Source organism: Danio rerio, chromosome 22 (assembly GCF_049306965.1).
Source record: "Danio rerio strain Tuebingen ecotype United States chromosome 22, GRCz12tu, whole genome shotgun sequence".
Taxonomy (NCBI): Eukaryota; Metazoa; Chordata; class Actinopteri; order Cypriniformes; family Danionidae; genus Danio; species Danio rerio.
Genome location: NC_133197.1, coordinates 32,258,972 through 32,285,162, shown reverse-complemented (window position 1 = coordinate 32,285,162; position 26,191 = coordinate 32,258,972). Strand labels below are relative to the sequence as shown.

Here is a 26,191-nt window from a genome sequence, read left to right as displayed (position 1 = left end):
TGTCCCCTTGAAAAAACTGCTCATAAGAAATTTTATATTTATTGTCCCCCCTACTGTAAAATCTAATTTACCCCCATGTGTACGCCGATAAAAATGTGTGGAAGGTAACGGCAGAAAGTAACCCTAATTACCCTAGTTTCTCTGAATAATGGCAACTTAGTCGGAACTACTTGTTATTCCGCCCTCAAAGTCATGTGCGTAATTGTTACAAATATGTACAACACTGAAACAAATAAAGACGGGGAAAACAAGAGAGCTGGCAGAAGGGACGCGGGCGGCGCTAAAGAAATGAAAAGAACAAAACCCAAACTAAATCTAACTTCCCAGAAGCATCTAGCTAACTAACTATGTGAAAAACAGTATAATTAATACACGAAGATCTTCCGAGCCCTAACTATCTACTCTATCTATCTATTCAAAAAGTACAAGGAGTGGCGCTCGCCCCTAACCTAATGTACTAGACAGCAGAGTAGTCCTGAGTGTTGCGAAATGTATGTCACGTGACCTTCTTACCTGTCCGCTTCGTCCAAGCCTCGTAAACAACGATAAACTAAGAACAATGTACGAATAACGGACTGATAACGTGCACACAGAAACAAGCAACAACAAAACACAGTTAGACGGGGTAATTTCTAAACGCACGCGGTAAATACAAAAAAAAGCGACGAAACAGCGAAAGAGACAAATGCAAGCAAGAAAGCAAGAAAGAGCGAGTGGTCTGGCGCGCGCTTTTAACACGGGAGGTCTTTGCTTATTGGATGTGACGTAAGAGTGACGTAACCGGAGAGGAATGACTGACAGCTGAATGGACCAATGAACAGAACCTGAGAATACATGAGAGCAGATACGGGAGAACAGAGCGAGAGAGAGAGAGAGAGAGAGAGAGAGAGAGAGGGAAAAAACACAGAGAAAACAGAGCACAAAAAACACAAATACATAACACTCCCACCCATGAGAACAAACATATAATATTGTTTGTTAAAAAAAAAAAAAAAATTGTGAAATAGAAAGAAAAAAAACTCGCAAAACAAACCATGCGGTTTAATTACGACCAACTACACACACCTGGAAAGAGCATCGGCCACTATATTGTCGGTGCCTTTCTTGTGACGGATTTCCAGGTTGTAATTCTGTACAATCAAAGCCCAGCGCATGAGGCGCTGATTTTGATTGTACATTCGGGAGAGAAAAACTAACGGATTGTGATCGGTGTAAACAATGATTGGAAACGAACTGGAACCAAGGTAAACTTCAAAGTATTGTAATGCCAATAGTAATGCAAGTGCTTCTTTTTCGATAGTGGAGTAATTAATTTGGTGTTTGTTGAATTTTCTGGAAAAATAACAGACTGGGTGCTCGATACTATCACGGTCCTCCTGAATAAGTACCGCGCCAGCACCTAGAGCACTCGCGTCTACTTCCAGTTTAAAAGGAGTGGTGAAATCTGGGGCCGCGAGTACAGGAGCGCAGCAGAGCAAAGCTTTTATGCTCTCAAAAGCATGCTGACACTCAGCTGACCAAACAAATTGCTGAGAAGGACTAAGTAAATTCGTTAGGGGTGAAACCACACTGGAAAAGTTTCGGCAGAAACTCCGATAGTACCCCGACATACCCAAAAACCGGCGCAACTCTCGCCTGGTTTTAGGTACGGGAAATTCGGCTATGGCGGAGACTTTCGCAGCGACTGGCCGAACTTGACCTTGACCAACTTCCTTACCAAGGTATGTGACGGTCGCCCTAGCAAATTCACATTTTGCCAAATTTAATGTTAATGTGGCGTTGGACAGTTTTTCAAAAACAGTGTGCAGCAAAGAAATGTGTTCAGACCATTCAGATGCATAAACCACTAAATCATCCAAATATGCGTTACAATTTGGAACGCCGAATAAAACCGTATTAATTAATCTTTGAAATGTGGCAGGTGCGTTTCGCAATCCGAAGGCCATAACTGAATATTGCATGAAGTGATCTGGTGTAACGAAGGCTGAGATAGCAGAAGCTTGCGGAGTTAATTTAATTTGCCAGTAGCCCTTTAACAAATCAAGTTTAGTGACAAAACTAGCTGAACCAAGGTTGTCAATACAATCTTCCATACGGGGTAAAGGGTAGCAATCTGGGACAGTGACAGCATTAACCTTACGGTAATCTGTGCAGAATCTAAATGTTCCGTCTGGTTTGGGTACCAGAACGCACGGTGAACTCCATGGACTGCAACTAGGAACTGCAAGACCATTTTCCATCAAATATTCAACCTCCTTCCTCATAATAGCACGCTTGTGTGCGTTCACACGGTAAGGATGTTGCTTTATTGGGGAAGAATTTTGAATATTGATGTCATGTTTAATTACGGATGTTTGCGTTGGAGTGTCACTGAAAAGATTGGGGAATTTCTGAATTAAATGAATGATATCTTGCCTTTGAGAATCTGATAAATACGTGAGATGTGAATTCAGATTTTTCAGCATCTCTGAATTAGTTAAACGAGCGCACTGCTGAGGAGCATTGCGTAACACCAGGCCACCATCATCAGCTTCAGAATGCGTAACATCGCTCACAACTGCAACAGCAGGAAGAACAGGTGTGGTGATCTGAGTTTTCTCTTTAACATGGTACGTTTTTAACATGTTAACATGACATACCCGCGATTTGCGTTTTCTGTCAGGTGTTTCAATTACGTAATCTGTCTCGCTTAACTTTTTCTGCACCACATAGGGTCCAGAAAAGCGGGCAGAGAGAGCAGAACCAGGCATTGGCAACAGTACGAGCACCTGATCGCCGGGCTGAAAGGAGCGCGCGACCGCTCGGGTGTCATACTGACGCTTCATGACATTTTGCGCAGCTTTAAGTGATTCTTTTGCCAATTTACAAGCATCATGTAAACGTTCTCTAAAACGGCTTACATAACTAAGAACATTCATTTTTGGACTTTCCTTAATTTCCAAAATGTTCTCTTTCAGAAGTTTAAGAGGAGTTCGCAAATCGTGACTGAATACAAGCTGAGCGGGGCTAAACCCGAGAGACTCTTGGATAATTTCTCTCACCGCTAATAGTACCAATGGAACGCCCTCATCCCAGTCTTTGCAGGTATCCGCACAGTATTTCTTTAACATAGACTTGAGCGTCTGGTGAAATCGCTCGAGAGCACCTTGACTTTGTGGGTGATAAGCACTTGATACTCGGTGGGTGATAGACAATGATTTTAGAACTTGAGCAAACATTTTTGACATAAAATTTGATCCTTGGTCAGTTTGTATGATTTTTGGTAAGCCGAATGTGGAGAAAAATTTAATCAATGATTTGATTATAAGAGGAGCTGTAATTCTGCGGAGCGGTATTGCCTTGGGAAATCGAGTAGCAGTACACATTATTGTAAGTAAAAACTGATTACCTGTTTTGGTTTTAGGTAATGGACCCACACAATCAATAATTACATGTTCAAATGGCTCTCCTATGACTGGGATAGGAAAAAGAGGAGCAGGTGGAATTACCTGGTTTGGCTTCCCCATGCATTGGCACGTATGGCAGGTGCGACAAAACTGCACGACGTCCTTCTTTAAACAAGGCCAAAAGAAATGTTTAAGTATCCGATTGTATGTTTTCGTGATACCTAAATGACCTGACATCACATGATCGTGTGCTAGACATAATACATGTTGGCGGTAAGCGGAGGGAACGACAATTTGATAGACATTATTCCAATCAGCATCAGTCTCAATATTAGAGCACCACTTGCGCATCAACAAGCCATTTTCAACGAAATACGCAATTTGCTTTTTATCAATCTGATCTGAATCAACAACGGAGTCGAAGCACTTTACCAAAGTATCATCATCTTTCTGCGCAGCAATAATCTGCTGACGAGTAACGGGCAAACTCAGAGCATCACCATCAAAATTAAAATATTCAGATTTTTCCTGTTGTTTCTGTGTAGCTGTTTTGTCTGGAGGAGAAACTACATTCTCAGAAAATACTGGCGCAATAAAAGAGTCTGATAAGTCAACTGAATCATCTTTCCGTGACATGGCGCGCGTCATTACGCACGCTGGGAAAGTATCTGGGTGATTTACTGATAACTCGTCTGGACAACAGGTAAGATTGGGGTGATCAGTAACTTCTAAAATAGGCATTACTTTACCACCGGCCAAATCATTACCTAGAATAAATGAAACTCCTTTAACAGGAAGAGAAGGACGAATGCCGACTGACACAAACCCAGTGAACAAATCGCACTGTAAATGAACGCGATATAGTGGCACATTTACAAAACCCATCTCAATGCCTTGGACTAAAATATTAGATCCACAAGATGAGTGTTCAGGCAGAGATAATGCATTTTCTACCATAAACGAGTGAGAAGCGCCTGTATCACGCAGCAGTACAATCTCACACTGATCTTCAGGGTTGCCAGATAATGAAATTAGACCCCTGAGCAAGAATGGTGTGTAGCTCAGATCAGTGCTCTCATCATTGCTGTTAGTTAAAATAGATTTTGCAAAACCAACACTTTTAGATGGCTGTTGCGGATTTTTTCGCTTCAGCGTGGAACATTCAGATAATTTGTGCCCTTTCTTATGGCAGTAGTAACACTCTATTGCCTCTTTAGGTCGGGAAGTAGCAGTCGGAATACGTGGAAAATTCACAGACTGAACAGTGGGATTTTTATCCGATCGGACTGGATAGAACACATTTTTGTGCGTAAGCACAAACTCATCTGCCAACACAGCTGCCTGTGACAACGACATAACTTTTTGTTCGTTAAGGTATACCACTACACGTTCAGGCAATCTATCTTTAAATTCTTCAAGCAAAATTAATTCTCTTAACGAATTAAAGTCAGTTGCCTTACTTGCATTACACCATTTATCAAAAAGAACGCCTTTTTCTCGCGCGTACTCAACAAAAGTCTGGCTAGAAAGCTTTTTGTGATTTCTAAATTTCTGTCTGTATGCTTCAGGTACGAGTTCATAAGCACGGAGGATTGCTGATTTAGCAGTATCATAATTAAGGCTGTCCTCTAAGGACAGTGTAGCAAAAACCTCCTGTGCCTTTCCAACCAATTTGCACTGGAGAAGAAGGGACCATGAATCTTTAGGCCAGCGAAAAGAAGCCGCTATGCGCTCGAAAGCGCTAAAATATGTATCGACTTCGGATTCCCTAAATATTGGTACGAGAGATACATATTTGCTTATATCGAAGGTGGCACTATACAACTGCAGATCACGGTAGCTAGCCACTCAGTCCGCTGGCGTGGCACATGCGAAGTTATGTGTGTAGCTACTTCACTTCCATAAACTCAAATGATGCTGTTTGTGACAAGTGTAACAAAACAGTGAGGTACTGTGGTAATACCATAAACTTAATCAAAAATCTACATAATAATCACAAGACAGAGTATGACAACATCATGATAGGCTGTCAGACGAGGAGGAAAGGAGAGGCACAAGTGCTTCTAGGGCGAGACTAACATCGCTTTCAGAGTCCTTAGGTGCAGCAGGCAGGCACCATCCAGGTACAGAGGGAGAAAATGCGGCGATGTGGCTGTATTAGGGGTCTTGGGTTTTTTGTGACTGATAAAACAACGAAAAAAGGTTAAAAAAAAACTTTCATGGGAACCGGATTAACATGCCACTAAATGTAGAAGTGTGAATGTTTTTTTTTTTTCAGACAGGCGTTTTAAGATATACACGCTCACATGTTGTCAATAAATATATGTTGGCTTTTTTGTATAATTCTTCATCATTAAACAATTATAACCCGTTATATGTGTCGTATTCAGTATAAAGGGACACTTTTAAGTACACTACTTGCTACTTTAATTTACCAAACAGTCATTTTTGGGCAGTTTCGGAATCGGATCGGTATTGCCGATACTCGCCTTCATCTAACTTGGTATAGGATCAGCTAGGAAATCAGTGGGTTTTGCACATCACTATTGAGTTTGTGTAAGAAGTAGCTCTACGCTTCCGCATCTACGCTTCCGTAATGATGAACAGATAATTCTATAAAACATTTATTTTTGTATTCTATAGAATTGCCATAATTAATATTCATGCAAAATATTTCTTAACTCCGGTTTTGTCTTTACATTGTTTTCCAGTTACATTTAGGATTAGGGGTTGGAGGTGTTGAGGGGCGTATATGGGGTAATTCGCCCAGGGTGTCATTTAAGCTAGAACCGTCACTGTGCAGCACAACCAGATTAAACCTAACTTAAACTAACACAAATGTAAGTTAAACCTTTATTTCAAAAGGTGCCAAGCTCAATCTTTGGGGCACTTTACTGCAGTGTAAGCACCAACTGCAATGAAAAAAACTGAAACTGCTAATCAAGGTGTTGTCTTATCCAGACATTTCACATTTAGTTAGGATTAAGTTGTGATTTAGCGACCCTTTCTGGTTTTAAATAGGTATTGCATTTAATGTTAGAGTCCTTATTTCATGACATCATAAATGTGAACCTAGGTATTCAGAAGCTGCATGTAAGAGCACACGGCTGTAGCTACTGTATCATTTGCTCCTTGTTCTTAATACAAGCTGTATTGAAAATAGTGGTGGGCAAAGCAAGGCTTCATGAAACACTAAAACAGATGATGCAAATGTGTCGAAGCTTCAAATCATTTAGAGACCCCACTCTACAGTGACCTAGACATAATTTTTTATATATTGCACTGGAACAGCTTCAGTAAAGCAACATTTACGCAAATTGAGGTATTAAACCCCAAGTTGCAGAATTATTCAGAAATTCACAATAATGCAAAAATATGAATTATTATTATACAGTTTTACAAAAATTATGCTGTATTTATGGCATATGCGCAGCTAATCCTATCTAGACAACACTATAAAGCAGTAACATTATTAAAATACATTAAATCATAATTTCGGAGCATTTACAAGTTGGGATTTGAACCCAAAATCCATTTGCAGCACAGTTAGTGTACACATGCACAGGCCACCAGGCCATATGGGACAAAGTTTCACTCTAAGCCAGTCAGTCAAACGCAGATTTGCCAGGTTTTGAAACGTTTCTGAAGTGATTGATGCTTTGAATCGCTTTAGTCACTTGACTAGGTGTTTATAAACACTTTAGTCACGTGACCTGGGTGTTTCGGATCATGCTTCGGTGCAGTGCTTCGAAACACTTGCGCTTCGGGATTTCGAAACTGTGTCGAAATGTCAGTTTCACCTCAGCCATCCCTAATTGAAGGCACATTCGGTATGTAGACATTAGGTGCGTTCGACTTCATGCAGCACTGCGCAGATATATCGAAATCTGCCATAAAGCGGTGCATGCTGGTTAGAAATTTTGTCCGGATCAGGGTTGCCAGATTGGAAATGTCAAACTATCGTACCAGAACATCAAATTAACAGATTTGGAGAAAAAATTATCGTACACGAGTCAAATGAACAGTATGCAGTTATTATCTAGACAAATAGCGTTTTGCCACAACGTGCAAATTACCAGAATGCGTAAAAAACTAGGCGTACCTTAGTGGGAAGCTTCAAACTCCACCTCCGAGTCGCTGTCATCGGAGACCTGTGTGTTGCCAGATGTTGAAGGATTCACTTTGGGGTACAAATCTGATGCAGTCATGGACCTCAACATTGTGCTGGTTGGTTTGAAGGCAGTGCACCCTCCAGAATTTATAATACAGTCTGAGGTGTGCACGAGCCCATTCAGGGTATCTGTAATGAGCCGATTTTGTGGCTTCGTCATGATAAGATTCATTTTGAAAAACACACGCTTACATGAGGCATTTGGTTGGGGGAAAACGAGAACATTAAGGGCAAACTCTCCCAATTTACTGAACACCGTTGCACCCTCGAAACTCTTTAATGTAGAAATATGGTGCCAGAATTCATCAACATCCATTGCCTTTGTATCTTTGCTTAAGGCCACCAGTGGCAATCGCCTCCACTGGTCATCGAGGATTTGGAGACGGTCTGCATTTGTCTTGTCAATCAACCGTGGCAATTGTTGCGTGAGGGAAACCAAAGACAGCAAGCTGCATCACTTTTACACCCAAGTACAGTGTGTTTAATCTGATTTTTTATGTTGTCATTTATGTTGACCTGATTCAAAGGAGTGTGCAGAACATAGTCTCTGTCCATGAAGGTGAGGAGGAGATCTTTTTAGGTTTCACAGACCTTGTTTTTCAATGAAGTAATCACCACCTTTTCACTTTGAAAACACTGATTAAGGTCTGTGAATTTAGGCAACGTCCACTCAAGGAAATAATAGTACAGATGAAGAGACTCATCATTTAGGGGTGAAAAATATTCTCCGCAGCCGTCAATCTGGCCTCGAGCCACTGGTCGGTAAAAAAAAGGCGAAGACCATTCCACTGGGCAACTTCGTTCAATGACAGCCATCTAGTCTGGGCGGGCTTTAGTAGTTTGTGGGGCTCAACATGGCAAAAGTCTTGAAAATCTCTGAGTTGTGCGACACGTTTTGCACTGTTTTTGAAATATCGATATATGTCTCTGGCTAAATCCTCGCACCTGTGAGGGAGCTGCTTGCATGCTTCACTTGCACAGAGGTGCTACAAGTGGCAAACGCACTGCTGCACTGTGATGCCTGGCAGATCGTTTCTAAGGCGACTGGAGGCGAAATTATTTTTTCCAATCATTGTATTGCAACCATCCGAACCGAATCCCACTGTGTTTTCAATCGGTACCTCTGCATCGGTTCATTATCTCGTTGTAAAGTCTTTCAGCAGTTGCTCCCTCAGCGGCCAACTGTCCGTATTTGTCTGAATAGATTTGTACCAGTTTCCAGAAACAAGTTTGAATTCTATTTATGCCTTTGTCGAAAAAACGAACAACGACACAAAGCGTTTTTACATTCCCAAGGCACATGTGCTGAGCTGTTTTTGAATCTTTAAATATATCTTTCAAGACACCAACCAAATGATCTGAGGTCCGTAGTGCTATGTTGTGCTCTGCCATAAACCCTGTTAACTTCATCTCTGCATTTTTCACAGCTGTATCCATCTCACTCTCCACAGGTTTTTGCAGCAAGTGGACATTTGAGCTGGGACAAGATTTTTCTTTTTGTCTTGATGCTTCTTTGACTTTTCGTGATTTTTTAAAACAGTGATCTCAGCCACCATGTGTACATTACAACACCAGCAGAAAGCTTTGCTGTCATTGCCAAAAACAGGCCTTAGCCATCCTGCAAAAATCAGATCCTTTTCCCACTCACTTCTGTACGTTTGCTGTCAGTGCTTACTTTTAGGCTGCTCCACAGACTCTGCCCTCCTCTTCGCCTCTCCCCTGTCCTTCTCACCTTCCTTTCCAGCACTCATTTTTTAAACTTTATTGTTTTGCTAATACGATCGCCCTCAAGCTGAAAACTACTGTACTGACCTAAGCACGGCGCGCATGGGAGGAAAAGTGCCAAATACGATAATACAATACAAATACGATAATTATCGTACGCCTGGCAACGCTGATTGATGCTGTGCCAACAGCACGTGACTGTCACATGTGGCATCAAAGTACCGCAACACTCGGGGATCAGGCGACTGATTCAGCCGGTCCAGCATCTAAGGAATGACTGCTGGAGCTGCCATGAAGACTCCGATATTATTATATTGGTCGAGTTCACCGCATGACAACAACCACGTGTGTTTTGGTTTTATTATTGGACAAAATCCGATTCACAAATTTCAAAACAAACAACTTTTCATACGATCTCTATCTTGTATATTTCCTGCTTATTAAAAGACTACAAATATTTACTGCAGTATCATCTTTTGTTAAATAATCTGGTTATAAAAGCTAGATTGTTAGCACAGGTTTATTTTTGACCTTTTTTATACAAAATATTTACTGCATTCAGCTCCATCAAGAATTTCAATTATATATATATGTATTAGTGACCCTAAATATTAACTCAAATAAGTCTTACAGACTTGTAATAAAATAATTATCATCATTGATCCTGACACCATAATGTTTTCTTAACAAATTAAGTTAAAGAACTATTTTATTAAATAATAAAACAAAATAGATATATATTTATATGATTTAAAATATATGTATTTTTTCCTGTCAAGCTGTTTATGCAAAAGTTTTAAAAGTGACATGGATGTATCTGCCCTTTGTCTGCTTAAAGTGTAACTCATTTATTTAAGGAATGCCCTTTTGTTCAATCTTTTTGGATTAAAGGGCCTTTTTAAAAATGATTTCATTATCCAAAATAATCTTAATCATTGTTTAAGACTTAATCAAAACAACTTGTTTTAGGTTTTACATTATTATATATTGGAAAGTTTTATTTCGGTGACGCAGTGGTGCAGTAGGTAGGGCTGTCGCCTCACATTTACATTTAGTCATTTAGCAGACGCTTTTATCCAAAGCAACTTACAAATGAGGACAAGGATATGAGGTGCCGTGTAGGATTTAAATCAAACTTTGCTAATCAACACATACTTAAAACACATGCATATACACCTATAAATTACTCGCATATACACCTATACTACTGGATATTCAAAACAACACAGATGAAACTTGTATGTACATACAAACTTGACGCATGCATACACCCACATACACACGCAAATACATAAACTTGATCCTCACATAAACACCCACAAATTCATTGTTCAAATTCACCCCAAAATCTACTTTTATATTTATAAATGTTTTAATAATAAATAGGGTTTTTGAGTTGAAAGTATTTTAACAATACATTTTTGAAGCTTTGTGACTTGTAACACCAAAAAGGAAAAAAAAACATTGATAAATTATCCCACTTCTCATTTACTAGTTTGTTGTGAGCCATATCATACCTCTTGAGCCTCCTATCTCCTCTCCTGATTTGCAGTTTCTATTTGTTTTTTGAAAATGTAATTTTCTGCATGTCCTTAAATCTGAAAATATGATTTATTTTATAGTGTGAGTTATCCAATGCAATAAAAAGCTACAAACATGTTCATTTGGACAGAGTGATTAACTAAGGTGTAGTGTTGTCAAAATACTGAAATTTTTAAATTCAATACCTTGCTAAATATTGATATTCAATAGGCTACTATTTTTTGACATAATAACAATTTTATCAAAAATAGTACAAAAAAGAAAAATAAAGATCTATATGCTAGAAATGTGTTTCCTTCAAATTTCTTTAGAAGGAGATTTTTTCAGTTTTCCTCAAAATAAGGTAATGTGGGCATTGTAGCAATTTAAATGCATGTAGCCTGTTTCATTCATTCATTGAGCAGAAATTCCAGAGATGCCTCATAAAAGTAGTAGATCATTCCAGGAAATCCTTAATATGGATAAGGGTATCCAGCTATTGCTGTGTTTAATGAAAATTAGATCTGAATAAACATAAAAAGGCTTTAACTGATTTTCAGAATTATTGTTCCCCTTTGAATTTTATTTTATTTTTTAAATATTTCCCAAATGATGTTTAACAGAGCAAGGAGATTTTCACTGTATGTCTGATAATATTTTTTCTTTTGAAGAAATTCTTTTTTGTTTTATTTCAGCTAGAATAAGAGCAGTTTTACACATTTAAAAAATCCCTTTAGGGTCAAAATTATTAGCCCCTTTAAGCTAAATTTTTTTCTGATAGTCTACAGAACAAACCATCATTATACAATAACTTGCTTAATTACCCTAACCTGCCTTTAAAGCCTTTAAATGTCACTTTAAGCTGTATAGAAGTGTCTTGATAAATGTCTAGTCAAATATTATTTACTGTCAACATGGCAAAGATAAAATAAATCAGGTATTAGAAATTAGTTATTAAAACTATTATGTTCAGAAATGTGTTGAAAGAATCTTCTCTTCGTTAAACAGAAATTAGGGAAAAAAATTAACAGGAGGGCTAATAATTCAACTAGGGCTAATAAGACTTCAACTGTATGTCATCATCCAGCCATTTCAGGTATTTTCATAAGAATAAATTCGATTTATAATTCCGTGCTAACTGATATAGCATGTTATAATAGAAGCAATAAAATAATATGCTAGATGCATGAGCTCACTGTGATTTAACTATTAGAAACAGATGTGACTGGCACTGGCTATATCATATGTAGATAAATATGCCTAGATATCATAGAAAAGCTAGAAACAATTTACCTTTTTCTGACTAATTCACATGTATGCATTGATATATGATGCACATTTTATCCATTAGTTATTTTATTATTTACCAAAACTACACATATTTTATACTGTGGAAACAAATGTTAAGCTTCATCAGTAGTCAGAACTAATTAGTTTCGTGAAAGAGTTGTATTATTACCTCATCAGCTTCAGCTCTTCAAAATAATGAATAAATAAAGTGCAGTGGCGGATTTTTTTTAAACATCATCTGACAACAGTGCCACTCCCACCTGCCGGTAGATACAGGTACTGCTGAACAGCTGACCCGACACAAACACTGCATTAGGTGGAATGTGCGTGATGTGCGCAGTAATATTCAGTACTTAGAAAACAAAATAAATGTTATACATCATATTTTTCTTTAAGTGCAACATATTGCAAAGGATCAGGGGCTTTTGACAATACATCAGGGGCTTAAGCCCCCCCTCGAAACGCCACTGATTAACACACGCACATACATATAAACTTGCAGCATGCAAACACACCTATACACACTCGCATATACATATAAACTCGATCCATGCATGTGCACCCATGAACTCTCACATATCAATGTAAACTTGATGTGTGCATAAACACCCAAATAACACTCTTGCAAACATACAAAATAAAATTCACAAACATATGTACAGTTAGAAACTTTTAATCAGAGTTTTTTTTTTCTTTTCTTTTTTTTTGTATATGCTGCATAATTAACAATCAAAATTATACCAAAATCTTGCAATTATGACATACAAATTATAAAAACATATTAAAAGCATAACAATTATAATAATTAAAAAACAAAACAAGAAGTGTATAGGCCACATCAGGGCTAGAGTGGGACTCCTTTTCAGCCCTAGAGTTTCAAGCCTTAGTCCGGCCCACTGTGCAATATCTGAATATATATTCTGTGCACATTTTTTTATAGATATCCAGTCCTTTGTAATGGTGTTCACACAAAATAAATAAATAAATAAAATATGTACACCTATATAAGTAACCCAAACAGTATTATATGTCCTAACAACAAAATAAAAATAATGTAAAAATCACTCAGATCAGGTTAGAATTCATGTTGGCGGCGTCGTAATGCAACATGATGACCACTGGACCACAAGGGAGCTGTTGTGTCAGAACGTTTGTAAAGTAAGTATTGCACTATATTCTGAAAGACTCTTAACCACAGTATTACTTTCTATTGATGGCTTAATCTTTTTCTCCCCTTTTTAGATTTCTGATCAAGTTAAGTCAGATTTATTAATGTAGTGAAACGTGATTTTTATTGAGCAGGTGTAATATTCATTGATTCACCACAATTAATTCATTAACATTAATTATTCAAATTCTTATATTCACTAAGGTGCCGCTGTTTGGGGTCGAATGAATGATGAGCTACCTCATCATTAACCTACAGGCTGCATTTTGCTCATGGGGCTGTGAGAAAATAAATAAAAACAGCGGATCTGCAGCAAAATAATGAAGAAAAAGAATGAGGCTATGGTCAAATAAATAAATAAATGAAAAAAAGTGTGACAGCTGAGAGTGCAAGCAGCTAGGGACACTGGCCCTCACTGGCAAAAAAAAACGGACTGGCCCACTGGGAATTCTCCCTGTCCTCCCGATTATCCAAACCGGGCTTGGGCTACATTAACATTTGCAATAGAAAAAAGGAATTTAGTTTGAGTATACAGTTTTTATAGTTCTGGCTGCTTTTCAGCTTGAACTTGCTTTAAGGGTTCTATCTGTCCATTTATATTTGTGTAATTATCCAATTAAATTAAAAGGTTTAAAAATATTTCTTATTTTGTATAGTCTATTTATATAGACTAATATTTTATATAACATATGTTCATAATTGAATAGATTTATTACCTCTATTAATCACATTCTTTCTATTTCATAAGCTTTGCAATAACCTGATTCATGACAAATAACGATCTTGTTCATTTGTGCTCAAAGGACTTTTACGTAGAAATTAAGCTACTTCTTTTTTAAGTGAAATAACTTGCTTTTACACTGAGAATTCATACATATACACATATGAAATCACTCACACACACACACACACACACACACACACACCCCCACATATATATATATATATATATATATATATATATATATATATATATATATATACACACACACACACACACACACACACACAACTAACTGTACATGTTTGTGAATTTTATTTTGTATGTTTGTAAGAGTGTTATCTGGGTGTTTATGCACATATCAAGTTTACATTGATATGTGAGAGTTCATGGGTGCAAATGCATGGATCGAGTTTATACATATAGGTGAGTGTGTATAGGTGTGTTTGCATGCTGCAAGTTTATATGTATGTGCGTGTAATTGTGGGTGTTCATTCGAGAATTGAGTATATATGTATATGCAAATGTGTATAGGTGTGTTTGTAGCAGCAAGTTTATATGTATGTGCGTGTGTTAATGTGGGTGTTTATGTGAGGATTGAATTTAAATGTATTCGCGTATGTATGTGGGTGTATGCATGCGCCAAGTTTATATGTATATGCACAAGTTTCATCTGTGCTGTTTTGAACATCCAGGAGTATAGGTGTATATGCGAGTAATTTATAGGTGTATATACACGTGTTTTATGTATGTGTTGATAAGCGAAGTTTGATTTAAATCCTTCTAGGCACTTCATACAAGGAAGCAATTTACACAACTATAATAGCAAAAATGAATTAGTGCTGTAGGCAAGATTCAGGTATGTAAAGTGTAAGAAGCAAAACATTATTTATTTATTTTGTAGAACAGTTAGCGGTGGAGCCGGAAAGGCAATTGCAGATTAGGAAGGAAATTGGAGACTAAATAGTTGAGTTTTTAGTCGTTTCTTGAAGACAGCGAGTGACTCTGCCGTTCTAATGCAGTTAGGGAGTTCATTCCACCAACTGGGCAGATTGAATGCGAAAGTTTGGGAAAGTGATTTCTTCCCTCTTTGGGATGGAACCACGAGGCGACGTTTATTCACAGAACGCAAGTTTCTGGAGGGCACATAAATCTGCAGAAGTGAGAGCAGATAAAAAGGAGCAAAGCCAGAAGTTGATTTGCAAGCAAACGTCAGAGCTTTGATTTTGATATTTGCAACCCATCAAATATCTCACAGCAAGAAGGTCGCTGGTTTGAGTCTTGGCTGGGTCATATGGTGTTTCTGTGTGGAGTTTGCATGTTCTCCCCGCGTTCTCGTGGGTTTCCTCAGGTTTCTCCAACAGTCCAGAGACATGCGGATGCGGTACAGGTGAATTGGGTAAGCTAAATTGTCCATTGTAAATGAGTGTGTATGGATGTTTCCCAGAGATGGGTTGCAGCTGGAAGGGCATCTGCTGTGTAAAACATATGCTGGATTAGATAGTTGGTGTTTCATTCTGCAGTGGCGACCCCAGATTAATAAAGGGACTTAAGCCGAAAAGAAAATGAATGAATGAATGAATGAAGTTTTATCTATAAATGTAAATAAATGTTAACCCATATTCAAACAAGAAGTATTAGCCTAAAGAGTGATGTTTAAACTCCTAAAATTTGTGCTTATTGCTTTGCATTTAATAGGCCTATTCATTTTTATGTTTATATTATCCTTTCATTTCCCCTTATTTCTTTCATACAATTGATATTTAATTTATAATTCTCTTATTGTTTAAAAATGTACTAGTTTGTAGAGACTGTGTTCTGTTTTTATTTGTACTGTAAATCTTTTGTTGTTATAAAAAAAAAATAATGATGACACCTTGTGATCGGTCATCATGACTTTGGCAACTTTGAGCCCTGAAGTGTCTGGCTTGACAGCTCCGTTTTCAACTCCGCCCTTACCTGTGCTTGGCTAATCTCGTTGATTGCCGGCTGTAGCGTGCTTCATGTCGAATGCACCTGATGTACGCACCTGATGTACGATCTCTTTTTTAATACACATCCTGGAATTTGTTCGGTAAAAGTGTTTCCATCGTAGTTTATGTACATATTTTCTTATTGAATGAAAGTTTATCCTACTTAGTTATGCGCATGATTTTATGTCTATTTACAAAAGTTATGTGCATCATGACATTTCCATCAATCGTTTTTTTATGCGCATCTCCAAATCAAACAATAAAATAGGTGAGTGGAAACGTAAGGCTAAGGTGAGAAACACCAGCCCGATCTCACGAGGAAACGTAAGTTATTTACGTTTTGTCAGTTTAGTGGCTAATTCGTACGAATTTGTACGAGTTCAGTCATACAAAAATGTACGATTTTAAAAAGAAGGCGTGGCACCTTACCCCACCAAAAAGCAAATCGTACTAAATTGTACAAATTAGATCGTATGAATTCATACGAATTAGCCACTAAACTGACCAAACGTAAAATACTTACGTTTCTTTGTGAATTGCCATGAGATTGCATTGAAAATACTGCTTCGTCTTTAAAAAAGGGGAGGAGACCGTCAGAAACTCAAAGTTTAGAGAATAAAACCAGCTCCAGACCAGGTTAGGTTCACAGAGTAAGTTACCTCTCTTTCAGAAACAGGCTTGACTTACCCTGCTTTCTCGAGTTCGACAAACCTGTCATTTTGAAATGGAAAACCTAGAGTTTCTCTCATTTCAGGGTTCACATACTCCGTTTTCACTTAACCTCCTTTCTGAAACAGGGCCCTGAAGCCAAAATAACAAAACAATTCATTTTTCAATAAAATAGTCCATATTGTTAATTAAGTATTATAACCTTTAAAAAAAGAGAGAAATGAGCTAAAAAAGAGGGTGCAATAAACAGTGTAACGCAATAACAACTTTAGTCTTTAATTGTCTATAAACTGTCTCTATAAAAATGCCTTAGTTTACATTTATAAATAAAAAATAATTTTGTTAATTGCCTAAACAATTGCAATTTAAACAGCAAGCAATGTATTTAGAGTTGAGCAATACTCTTTTATATGTTTTCATATGTTTCACTGTAAGGACCGTATGATATGTATCGCCAAATATTGCTTACAACGTTTTTTATTAACAGGCAAGACATATTGGTCTTATTCCGGCAGCTAGCTCTCTGCAGCGCTTACATGGTCGTAGAGATCTGCGCGTTTTAGTTTGAAAACGCATAAGTTTTGCTACGGTTACGCCATCCGTCCACACTACGCCGGAGTTCTCGAGCGCCGAAAACGGAGCGTTTCGAAAACGCTGGAGAGGCCGTTTTCATTCTAAAACGCTGCTGCTCCGTCTCAGTGTGGATGGGGAAAGACGGAGACATCTGAAAACGGAGGTGGGGCTGCAGACATTCGCCTCTCTGATTGGGGCTTTTCCTCAATATTAAGTAGCCTAACACACAGTTCAGTCCTGAATCTTCTCCGTGTAAGTTCAGACTTCGCAAGTTTGATCAAGGCTGCATCTCTTCTTCTCAGTTTGATATGGAAAACATACCGAGGACACGCGTCAATCTTCACAGGGAACAGTGTACTTTATAACTTCATTCACATCACCTTGGCTACATTGTTTCACTTTCTCAACAATAAAATGTAAACTTGATATAAGGAACTGCCTATTTTTATTTTAATATTAACAACTAAACAGACCGCAGAAATGTTGAGGCGTCGTGCTGCATGAGCGTCATCTTCACTGTGTGCATATTTATAACAAAACGGAGCCGATAACAACTGCCTCCTTTCAATTTCAGTGAAAATGCGAAACACACCCTCTCTTTTGCTGAATATCAGTTTTAATAATCGATAATGGCCATTATAAAAGTATAACATACAATAAGTTTATACATTATAGGAAATAAAGGCAAGCGATCAGTCAATATACAGAATGTAGGCTACGTGCTTACATTAATCATTAACTTATCTTTGCGCTCAGCCAAAACACGTTACCTGAGAACAAGTAATATATTCCAATGACCAAAGTCAGGGAATATGTCGTTAGATAAAGACAACAAGATGAATGAAATATCACGTTTAATAAATATAGTGAGATTAGATCCAGCGGGAGATGCTTGATGAGAAGTCCGACTAGCAGAGCTCTCATCTGGGTAGATGGGCTCCAGCGATTGCCAAAGTGTGTGTGTGTGGTCACGTGATGTGCGTTTTCAGCGTTTTGGTGTGGACGGAGAGCAGTTCAGAAACGCTGGGTAAAACGCGAGTGTGGACGCGGATCGTTTTCATTCTAAAACGCCGTTTTAAAACTAAAACGCACTAGTGTAAACGGGGCCACAGACAGCTCTCTCTCTCTCATACGCGCGCACAAACGCACAAACAAGCACCAAGCAGACACACAGGTGTGAGCCCACAAGCATCTGGCCCGAGTCCGGCAGCCAGAGCCAGGCCGAGTGGTAAGTCTCAGGCAGGCGAGAATCTAGCCGGAACTAGCCCGAGTGTATTTTGCTATCTGGGAAAGCTCTCTCTCTCTCTCTCTCTCTCTCTTTCTCTCTCTCTCTCTCTCATTCGCGCGCGCGCACTAACATACACACACACAAGCACCAAGCACACACACAGGCAAAGCTCTCTCTCTCTCTCTCTCTCATTCGCATAGCAATATCTGCGATATTACTAGACAGCCCGCTCCCGTCCCAAATTAAACCCGTTACCGACCGCTCCTGCGATTTATTCGGAAGTTTGTTCCCGCGCCGCAGAAATCTGGTCGGGTCCCGCGGCGCCCGCGGGCAGCCACGGGAGTGCAGACCTCTACATGGTCGCCCACTGAAGCTAAGCAGGGCTGTGCCCGGTTAGTACCTGGATGGGAGACCACATGGGAAAGCTAGGTTGCTGCCGGAAGTGGTGTTAGTGAGGCCAGCAGGGGGTGCCCAACCTGCAGTCTGTGTGGGTCCTAACACCCCAGTATTGACCTTATTCTCCGCAGACGAGTGGGCGCTGCCATTTGAATCTTTTTCCTTGTTTTATTATTCTACTTGGTCTTTATAGTCATGCAAACATTTGTTTGTAGAGCAAGTAGTTTGACCGTTTTTGCCGTTTATTATTCCTAGTCATTTCTCCCATAGGTGACTGAAACGGAAGTTCTAAGACAATCGCGAAAACAGGCGCACTTCCGCATTTTAGAATAAGGTCAATAGTGACAGGGACTCTATACTGCTCAGTGAGCGCCGTCTTTTGGATGAGACGTTAAACCGAGGTCCTGACTCTCTGTGGTCGTTAAAAATCCCAGGATGTCCTTCGAAAAAGAGTAGGGGTTTAACGCCGGCATACTGGCCAAATCTGCCCACTGGCCTCTGTCCATCATGGCCTCCTAACCATCCCTATATCATAATTGACTTAATCACTCTGTCTCCTCTCTACCAATCAGCTGGTGTGTGTTGTGCGGTCTGGCGCAAAATGGCTGCCGTTGCGTCATCCAGGTGGATACTGCACACTGGTGGTAAATGAGGAAGTTCCTCCCATGTGTAAAGCGCTTTGAGTGCCCAGAAAAGTGCTATATTAATGTAAGGAATTATTATTATTCCAGCTGATGTTGCTGATGACTGAAAGTGAGCACAAGTTTAACAGTCAAGTTAGAAAATGCCTTATTAGTTCTTTTTATATAATAAACTTTTCTCTTTTTAGTGTCTCTGCAGGAGAGCATTGTGGGTTTTATTGGTGACTCAAGTGTTATCGAATGCTCTACTAGACAACCTGAGCTCACAGTTCAAGACATCATAATGTGCTGGAGACACAATAATCTGAACGTGTACGACATTATTAATGGACAAGTTTCAGTAGAGGGACAAAATCAAGAATATAAGAACAGAGCTGAAACCTTCCCTGATGAATATAAGAATGGAAACTTCTCGCTCAAACTCAACAATCTTCAACACAGTGATAAAGGAAGATACACGTGCTATATTATAAGACAATCAATATTAAAGAGTTTCAATCTTATTGTCAAAGGTGTGTAAAAACATTTTTATTGCATAAATATTTGAATATATTTAGAATCTGTATCATATGCATGCATGTTTGCATTTATATTTTTATAATACATATATACAGTACACACACAACTTTTATTTTGGTTGCGATTAATCTTTGCCCCGCATTAATATTTTGCTCTAGGAATGGGTGCATGTATGTTTTCATATAGTTTTTCCTATTCATTTTTGTCGATTCAGAAAAACAAGTAAGAGAAAGTACAAACCAAGGAACAAAACCAAGACCAAAGAGGACTGCAATAATGTTTGCTGTATGTATTGGAATTATTTCTCTCTTTACTGTAAGTTCAGTTTATTCAGATTTAACAGTAGCAAGAAGTAAATGTCATGAGTAGATCACACTAACTAAACACATATGATGTTTGTGTTTCAGAACTCAGCCACAGGAGTTTATTTGAAATTCCATGTTCCGGTTCCAAGCCCAAATAAAATGAGGAGTGGCTATAGCAGGACTTAGATGAACAGGAAAAAAAGACATAACAATATTTCAGATTGTGGCACATGCCACAGCCATGTCACCCTGCAGCCCAAGACCGGTTACTCACTGAAGCTATGCAGGGCTGAGCCTGGTCAGTACCTGGATGGGAGACCACTAGGGAACACTAGGTTGCTGTTGGAAGTGGTGTTGGTGAGTCCAGCTGGGGGCACTCAACCTGTGGTCTGTGTGAGTCCTAATGCCCCAGTAAAAGTGAAGGGGACACTACACTGTCAGTGGGCGCCGTCTTACAGATGAGACGTTAAACCAAGGTCCTGACTCTCTGTGGTCATTAAAAATCCCATGGCACTTCTCGTGAAAGAGTAGGGGTTTAACCCCGGTGTCCTGGCCAAAGTCCCTCTATCGGCCCTTACGATCATGGCCTCCCAATTATCCCCTTCCACTGAATTGGCTCTATCACTGTCTCTCCACTCCACCAATAGCTGGTGTGTGGTGAGCGCACTGGTGCCATTGTCCTGTGGCTGCCGTCGCATCATCCAAGTGGACGATGCACACTGGTGGTGATGTGGAGAGACCTCCTCTCATGATTGTGAAGCGCTTTGGGTGTATTGCCATACACAATAAATGCGCTATATAAATACACATTACAATACATTACATATCCAGCCTATCATGCAGAAAGCAGAGTGTAATTCAACTTAAATGAAAACTAATTCTCTTCAGTTTATTACACATGTCCCTGTCCAAGTATACAGCAATGCTGGTTGCTATAGTATTCAACCCTGTCAGGCCCACCGATTTAAATAGATATATTTGATATATAATTTTTTTCTCTCTATTAGATTGCATTTATATTAGTTACAAATCATTTTATTCAGTCTTGCAGTGTTATTGGATCATAGATTTTGTAAATAGGTTTGTTAAACTATTCATAGACTTGAAGCACGCCCTCTTGTTTTACAAAGTATGATAAATCAACATTTAGTTAAAATGCCTAAAATTTGTGTTTATTTATTTATCTTTGGTCCATATGCAGATATTAATATACAGTCAAATGCTTATTATATTATTAAACAAATAGGCATAGTTCTGAAATTTCTTTGATTATTTGAAAGTATTTGAGCAGCCATATTAAGAACTGACTGTATCTTTTTTTTTTAATAGGAAATATACAGAATTGGTCCTGTGCACTGAAGTTTTGCTTGTTTGCTGTAATATCATCTTGCTGCACCGAAGACATTGATGGGAAATAACAAAGAACAAATAATTAATTCATGTACTTAAATTTTTTTTTTTCAGGAACAGCACTTCACTATTTTTTGTCTTAACTTTTTACTTAGGTGCTGTCGCCTCACAGCAAGAAGGTCGCTGGTTCGAGCCTCGGCTGGGTCAGTTTGTGTTTCTGTGTTAAGTTTGCATGTTTTCCCTGCGTTTACGTGGGTTTCCTTCGGGTGCTCCGGTTTCCCCCACAGTCCAAAGACATGCGGTACAGGTGAATTGGGTAGGCTAAATTGTCTGTAGTGTGTGAGTGTGCGACCCTGGATCAATAAAGGTACTAAGCCGAAAATAAAATGAATGGACTTATTACTTATACTCATTACATTTTTAAGTAAATATATGTAATTTCTGCTCTTTACATTTTTAATCAGCCTTGTGTTGGGTTGTGTGTCATCATTTGTCATTACTCAAATCGAAAGCCTTTTTGATTAAGTTTTTTTCAATGTGCAAATGTGCTGCTTTTTAAAAACATGTTGGCGCATTGTATGTAGGCTAGTTTGTGTAGCTTACCAGGAGAAACACAAGGATGGCTAACATGGATGAGACAGAGGGAGTTGGTCAAATATTCTGTGGGAATATAAAATATGAGTTGTCTTCATTTAACACTTAAGTTCATCCAAAACATATTTACATATTTCTTCTGCTATGATAAATACTTCATGTAGTTTTCGTGTTTTAGCATTAGGCATCTGGCATTAAAGCTCTCATAAATATCCCATGTTTTTTTGTTTTTTTTGGATAGTTAATTTCATGAATATAGTGGATATAGTATTGTGACAGCTGCATATATGCACTGAGATTTGTTTCCTTTATTTTCAGTGTGTTCCTATTTCATTCATACTATAAGGTTGTCTTGTTCACCAGCGAACAACCACCAGATGTCGCTGGTAAACACACACACACTTAGAACTACACTTTTCCTGGACTACAACTTCATACATGCTCTTCGCCCACACACCTGCTTTCTCATTTAGCTTGATTTACATTCACACCTGAGGACTTTAGAGACTGATTAACACACACTTTTCAAGCCACACATTAACTCCTTCAGTTGGCCGAGGAAAAGTGTAGTTCTAAGTGTGTGTGTGTTTACCAGCGACATCTGGTGGTTGTTCGCTGGTGAACATGACAAAGGTTCAACCAGTTGGCCCAATGCCGGTGTCCACTGGTGGATGAAGGTTCAGTGCCTGTTCGGTCTTACCAATGCACAATGTTGATTTACCTTAAATTTAACTCATATCTGACTCCAATTTTAGCATGAGGTGGTTTAGAATATTAATATATTTATCTTAAGTTTTATCTGACTCCAATCATAAAACATTAAGAAGATTATATCAATATATAATTTAGATAAATGTTTGAACCTTTTGTCTTCACTAGTAACTATTACATCCGTTCATTCGGGTGTTCATGTCGCTCAGAGAAATCGGGTGTGTGCATAACAAAAGGCATTTGCATTTAGTGCTGCCTGTGGTAAAGTCACACCCTTCACAGTGGTTCAAAAGATGCCTGAAGTTATATATTTATTGTTTTGATTATGTCTATTTCTGAGAGAATGAGACCATTGTACCAGTCGCACTGAGACATTTCAAATGATATCAAACATGATAGATAAAGTCACTTGGGTTAATTTAGAACATTCAGACTTTGAAATGACCATATGTGTGAGTTGGGGTGGTTGAATTCGAGTTTCAGCGGATTCAAATGCAAATGTAGCGGTAACTGGTTCTTTCCCGCATTCCCACCTGCTGGGTTGTGAAGCCAATTGTCTCTATTTTTGGCTCATGTTTGAATTGTCAAAGACATCAAAGTATTTGTGATATCTCACGCCTTACAATACATTCATTTTCATTTCGGCTCAGTGCCGAGGTCACCACAGCGGAATGAACCGTCAACTTATCCAGCACCTGTTTTCACAGTGGATGCCCTTCCGGCTGCAACCCATCTCTGGGAATCATGTATACCCACTTGTACACACTCGTACACTACAGACAATTTAGCCTACCCAATTCACCTGCACCGCATGTCTTTGGACTGTGGGGGAAACCGGAGCACCCGGAGGAAACCCACGCGAACGCGGAGAACATGCAAACACCACACAGAAATGCCAACTGACCCAGCCGAGGCTCGAACCAGCGACTTTCTTGCTGTGAGGCAACAGCACTACCGACTGCGCCACTGCGTCGCCTTTTATAATGTTTTGTTACTTGTAAATCATTCAGAATTTTTTTCTGAGATCACTATGAAGATAGGCTTGACATTAGAGGGAAAGTTCACCCAAAACTGTAAATTCTGTTACCACTGACCTCCACAGTATTTGTTATTTCTTACTATGGTTTTATTACCATGGGTACTGGTTTTCAGCTTAATTAAAAAAAAATGTGTGCAACCGAATAAAGAAACTAATAAAACCACTAAACAGAGAGAGTTTTGGGTAAAATATCCCTTTAAAAAGTGAATAAACAAATAATATGGTTCTATATTTATTATTTTAAAACCCTGCATAATATTTAATCCTTTACTTTCAACAAAATAGTCAAGAGTAACATGTTTCCTCCCTTCAGTCACTTGAAAACCAAAGACAAACAGTGTCTGTGTCCATAGTTTAGAGGAGGTTTTGCTGTGGCCTGAGTGCTATTTCTAAAAGTGTCATTTTTTAAAACCAGTCCTGTTTTTGTCTCTCAGGCTTTCTTTCTCAAATTCAAAGGCACAAGGTATGAAACACTAACAATATGACATTTAACAACATCAAAATATTTAATTATTTTCATATTACACAACTTAAGCATGTTTGATGTTTGCAATGTAAGTTGTCTGATCCACATGAATAAACTGATCATTCAAACCTCTCTTACTCTGAGCGGAAACACATCTGAGCTGAGGTTAAACCACTAAAGAACTTCCTTTCAGGCTACTCCTATAACACTCTACATGTTTGAAAGTTTCATAGTGGAAAAAAATGTCATGCTTACAAAACCAGTTGAAACCGTTTCCATTTTAGGACTAAATCTTGTCTAAATTCAAAACGAATTAATAATGTGGGTTGTAAACATAAATAATTTTAGGAAAAAGAGGCATTGATTTAGGACTGAACTGTGGTAAAATCTTAAATTATTGTTTATTTTCTTATAATGCATACAAAACAAAATCATCCTGCCAATTTATTTATACAGCAACAATATGTTAGTGCTATTACACTCAAAAATGTCTCTGTTCAAATAATTATATTTGATTTACCAAAGTCACCCAAGTGGCAATTTCACATCTGTCACATCCATAACAAAGCTTTTTCCTCATGAATGCAAAAAATTGTAAAATAAAATAAAATTGAGCATTTTTGTTTAAAAGAGAGCCAACTCCTATCATTTTGATTAGCATTGTTTGTTTTGGGTTGTGCAGTTAAATTCAATGAATTTCTTCAAAGTATGTTGTGTAAACTAGCATACTCTATTGGTCACATCCATAACATGTTTATTTACCTCATTTAAAATCTATAAAATGTTCACAGATTGATATTTTTCTGATCCCATAACTGTGGTTGTTTTGGAATATATAAACAGATGGTTCAATATAGTGTTAACATGTACTTTCTCTGTGAATTTATGTTTTAGGTTTTTACTACAAATGTTGCATCCATAACACTGGAATTGCTCTAATATAAAATCATTTAACCTCATTTAATAAATCATTAAACCTCATTAAGTGAGATAGCATCTAACCCCAAAGAGTCCAAATAGTATCTAACTACAGAAAGTAATGATATTTTTTTTACCAAAGCTTGACACTTCTGCAAATACTTATAATATTAATAATACATTTTTATTTGTATAGAACATTTCATATACATTATATTTTATATTTCCAGAGCTCAAGGACACTTTAAAATGTATGCAATAAAAAAATATAGTACGAACAGACATTGAAAGGCAAGGCAACTTTATTTTCAAGAGCACAACTTTATGCAACTGTAGTTGATTCAGAGTGCTTTACAATGAGATAAAATATTTAATAAAATAAAATAAAACTTGTATTAAAAATGTAAGAAAAGAAAATATACAAGTACATATGTAATACCAAAATACAGATAAGAAATTACATGTTTGGGTCACTCAAAGGCAAGGGAGTAAAAATAAACATTTAAGTTAGATTTGAAAGTATCCAAGGGTGGAGAAATCCTGATGTTCAATGGGAAACTGTTCCAGAACCTTGGGGCCGCAACCAGGGCCGGAGTGGGACTCTTTTTCAGCCCTGGAGTTACAAGCCTCAGACCGGCCCACCTCAGTTCACCACTGACTATATTAAAATAAGGTTATTTCCAATTCAGTTTCTAATTACACTATCACGTCTTTTTTTGAGAAAACAGCTCTTTTAGAACTTCAAATGTTCAACAACCCTTACAGTATTATGTGTTAACAATAAAGATGAAAAAAAAAAAATTGTTACTTAGACAAGGACCGAACCC

The 26,191-nt window shown here is 38.1% G+C and overlaps 1 protein-coding gene across 5 annotated transcripts in view; it reads left to right on the top strand.

The window, feature by feature from the left end:
• Positions 1–24,578, top strand: part of LOC100535347 (V-set domain-containing T-cell activation inhibitor 1-like) — an 82,222-nt gene extending 57,644 nt beyond the window's left edge. For 2 of the 5 annotated variants that reach the window (XM_073937522.1, XM_068216476.2), the window contains 3 exons: positions 19,651–19,974; positions 20,196–20,266; positions 20,389–24,578. In XM_073937522.1, coding sequence (XP_073793623.1) covers positions 19,651–19,974; positions 20,196–20,266; positions 20,389–20,472 — 479 coding nt within the window. In that variant the 3' untranslated portion in view covers positions 20,473–24,578. The remainder of the gene's footprint in view (positions 1–19,650; positions 19,975–20,195; positions 20,267–20,388) is intronic. The other 3 variants (XR_012397861.1, XR_012397860.1, XR_012397859.1) reach the window with 3 other exon arrangements.
• The last annotated feature ends 1,613 nt before the right edge of the window (positions 24,579–26,191 follow it).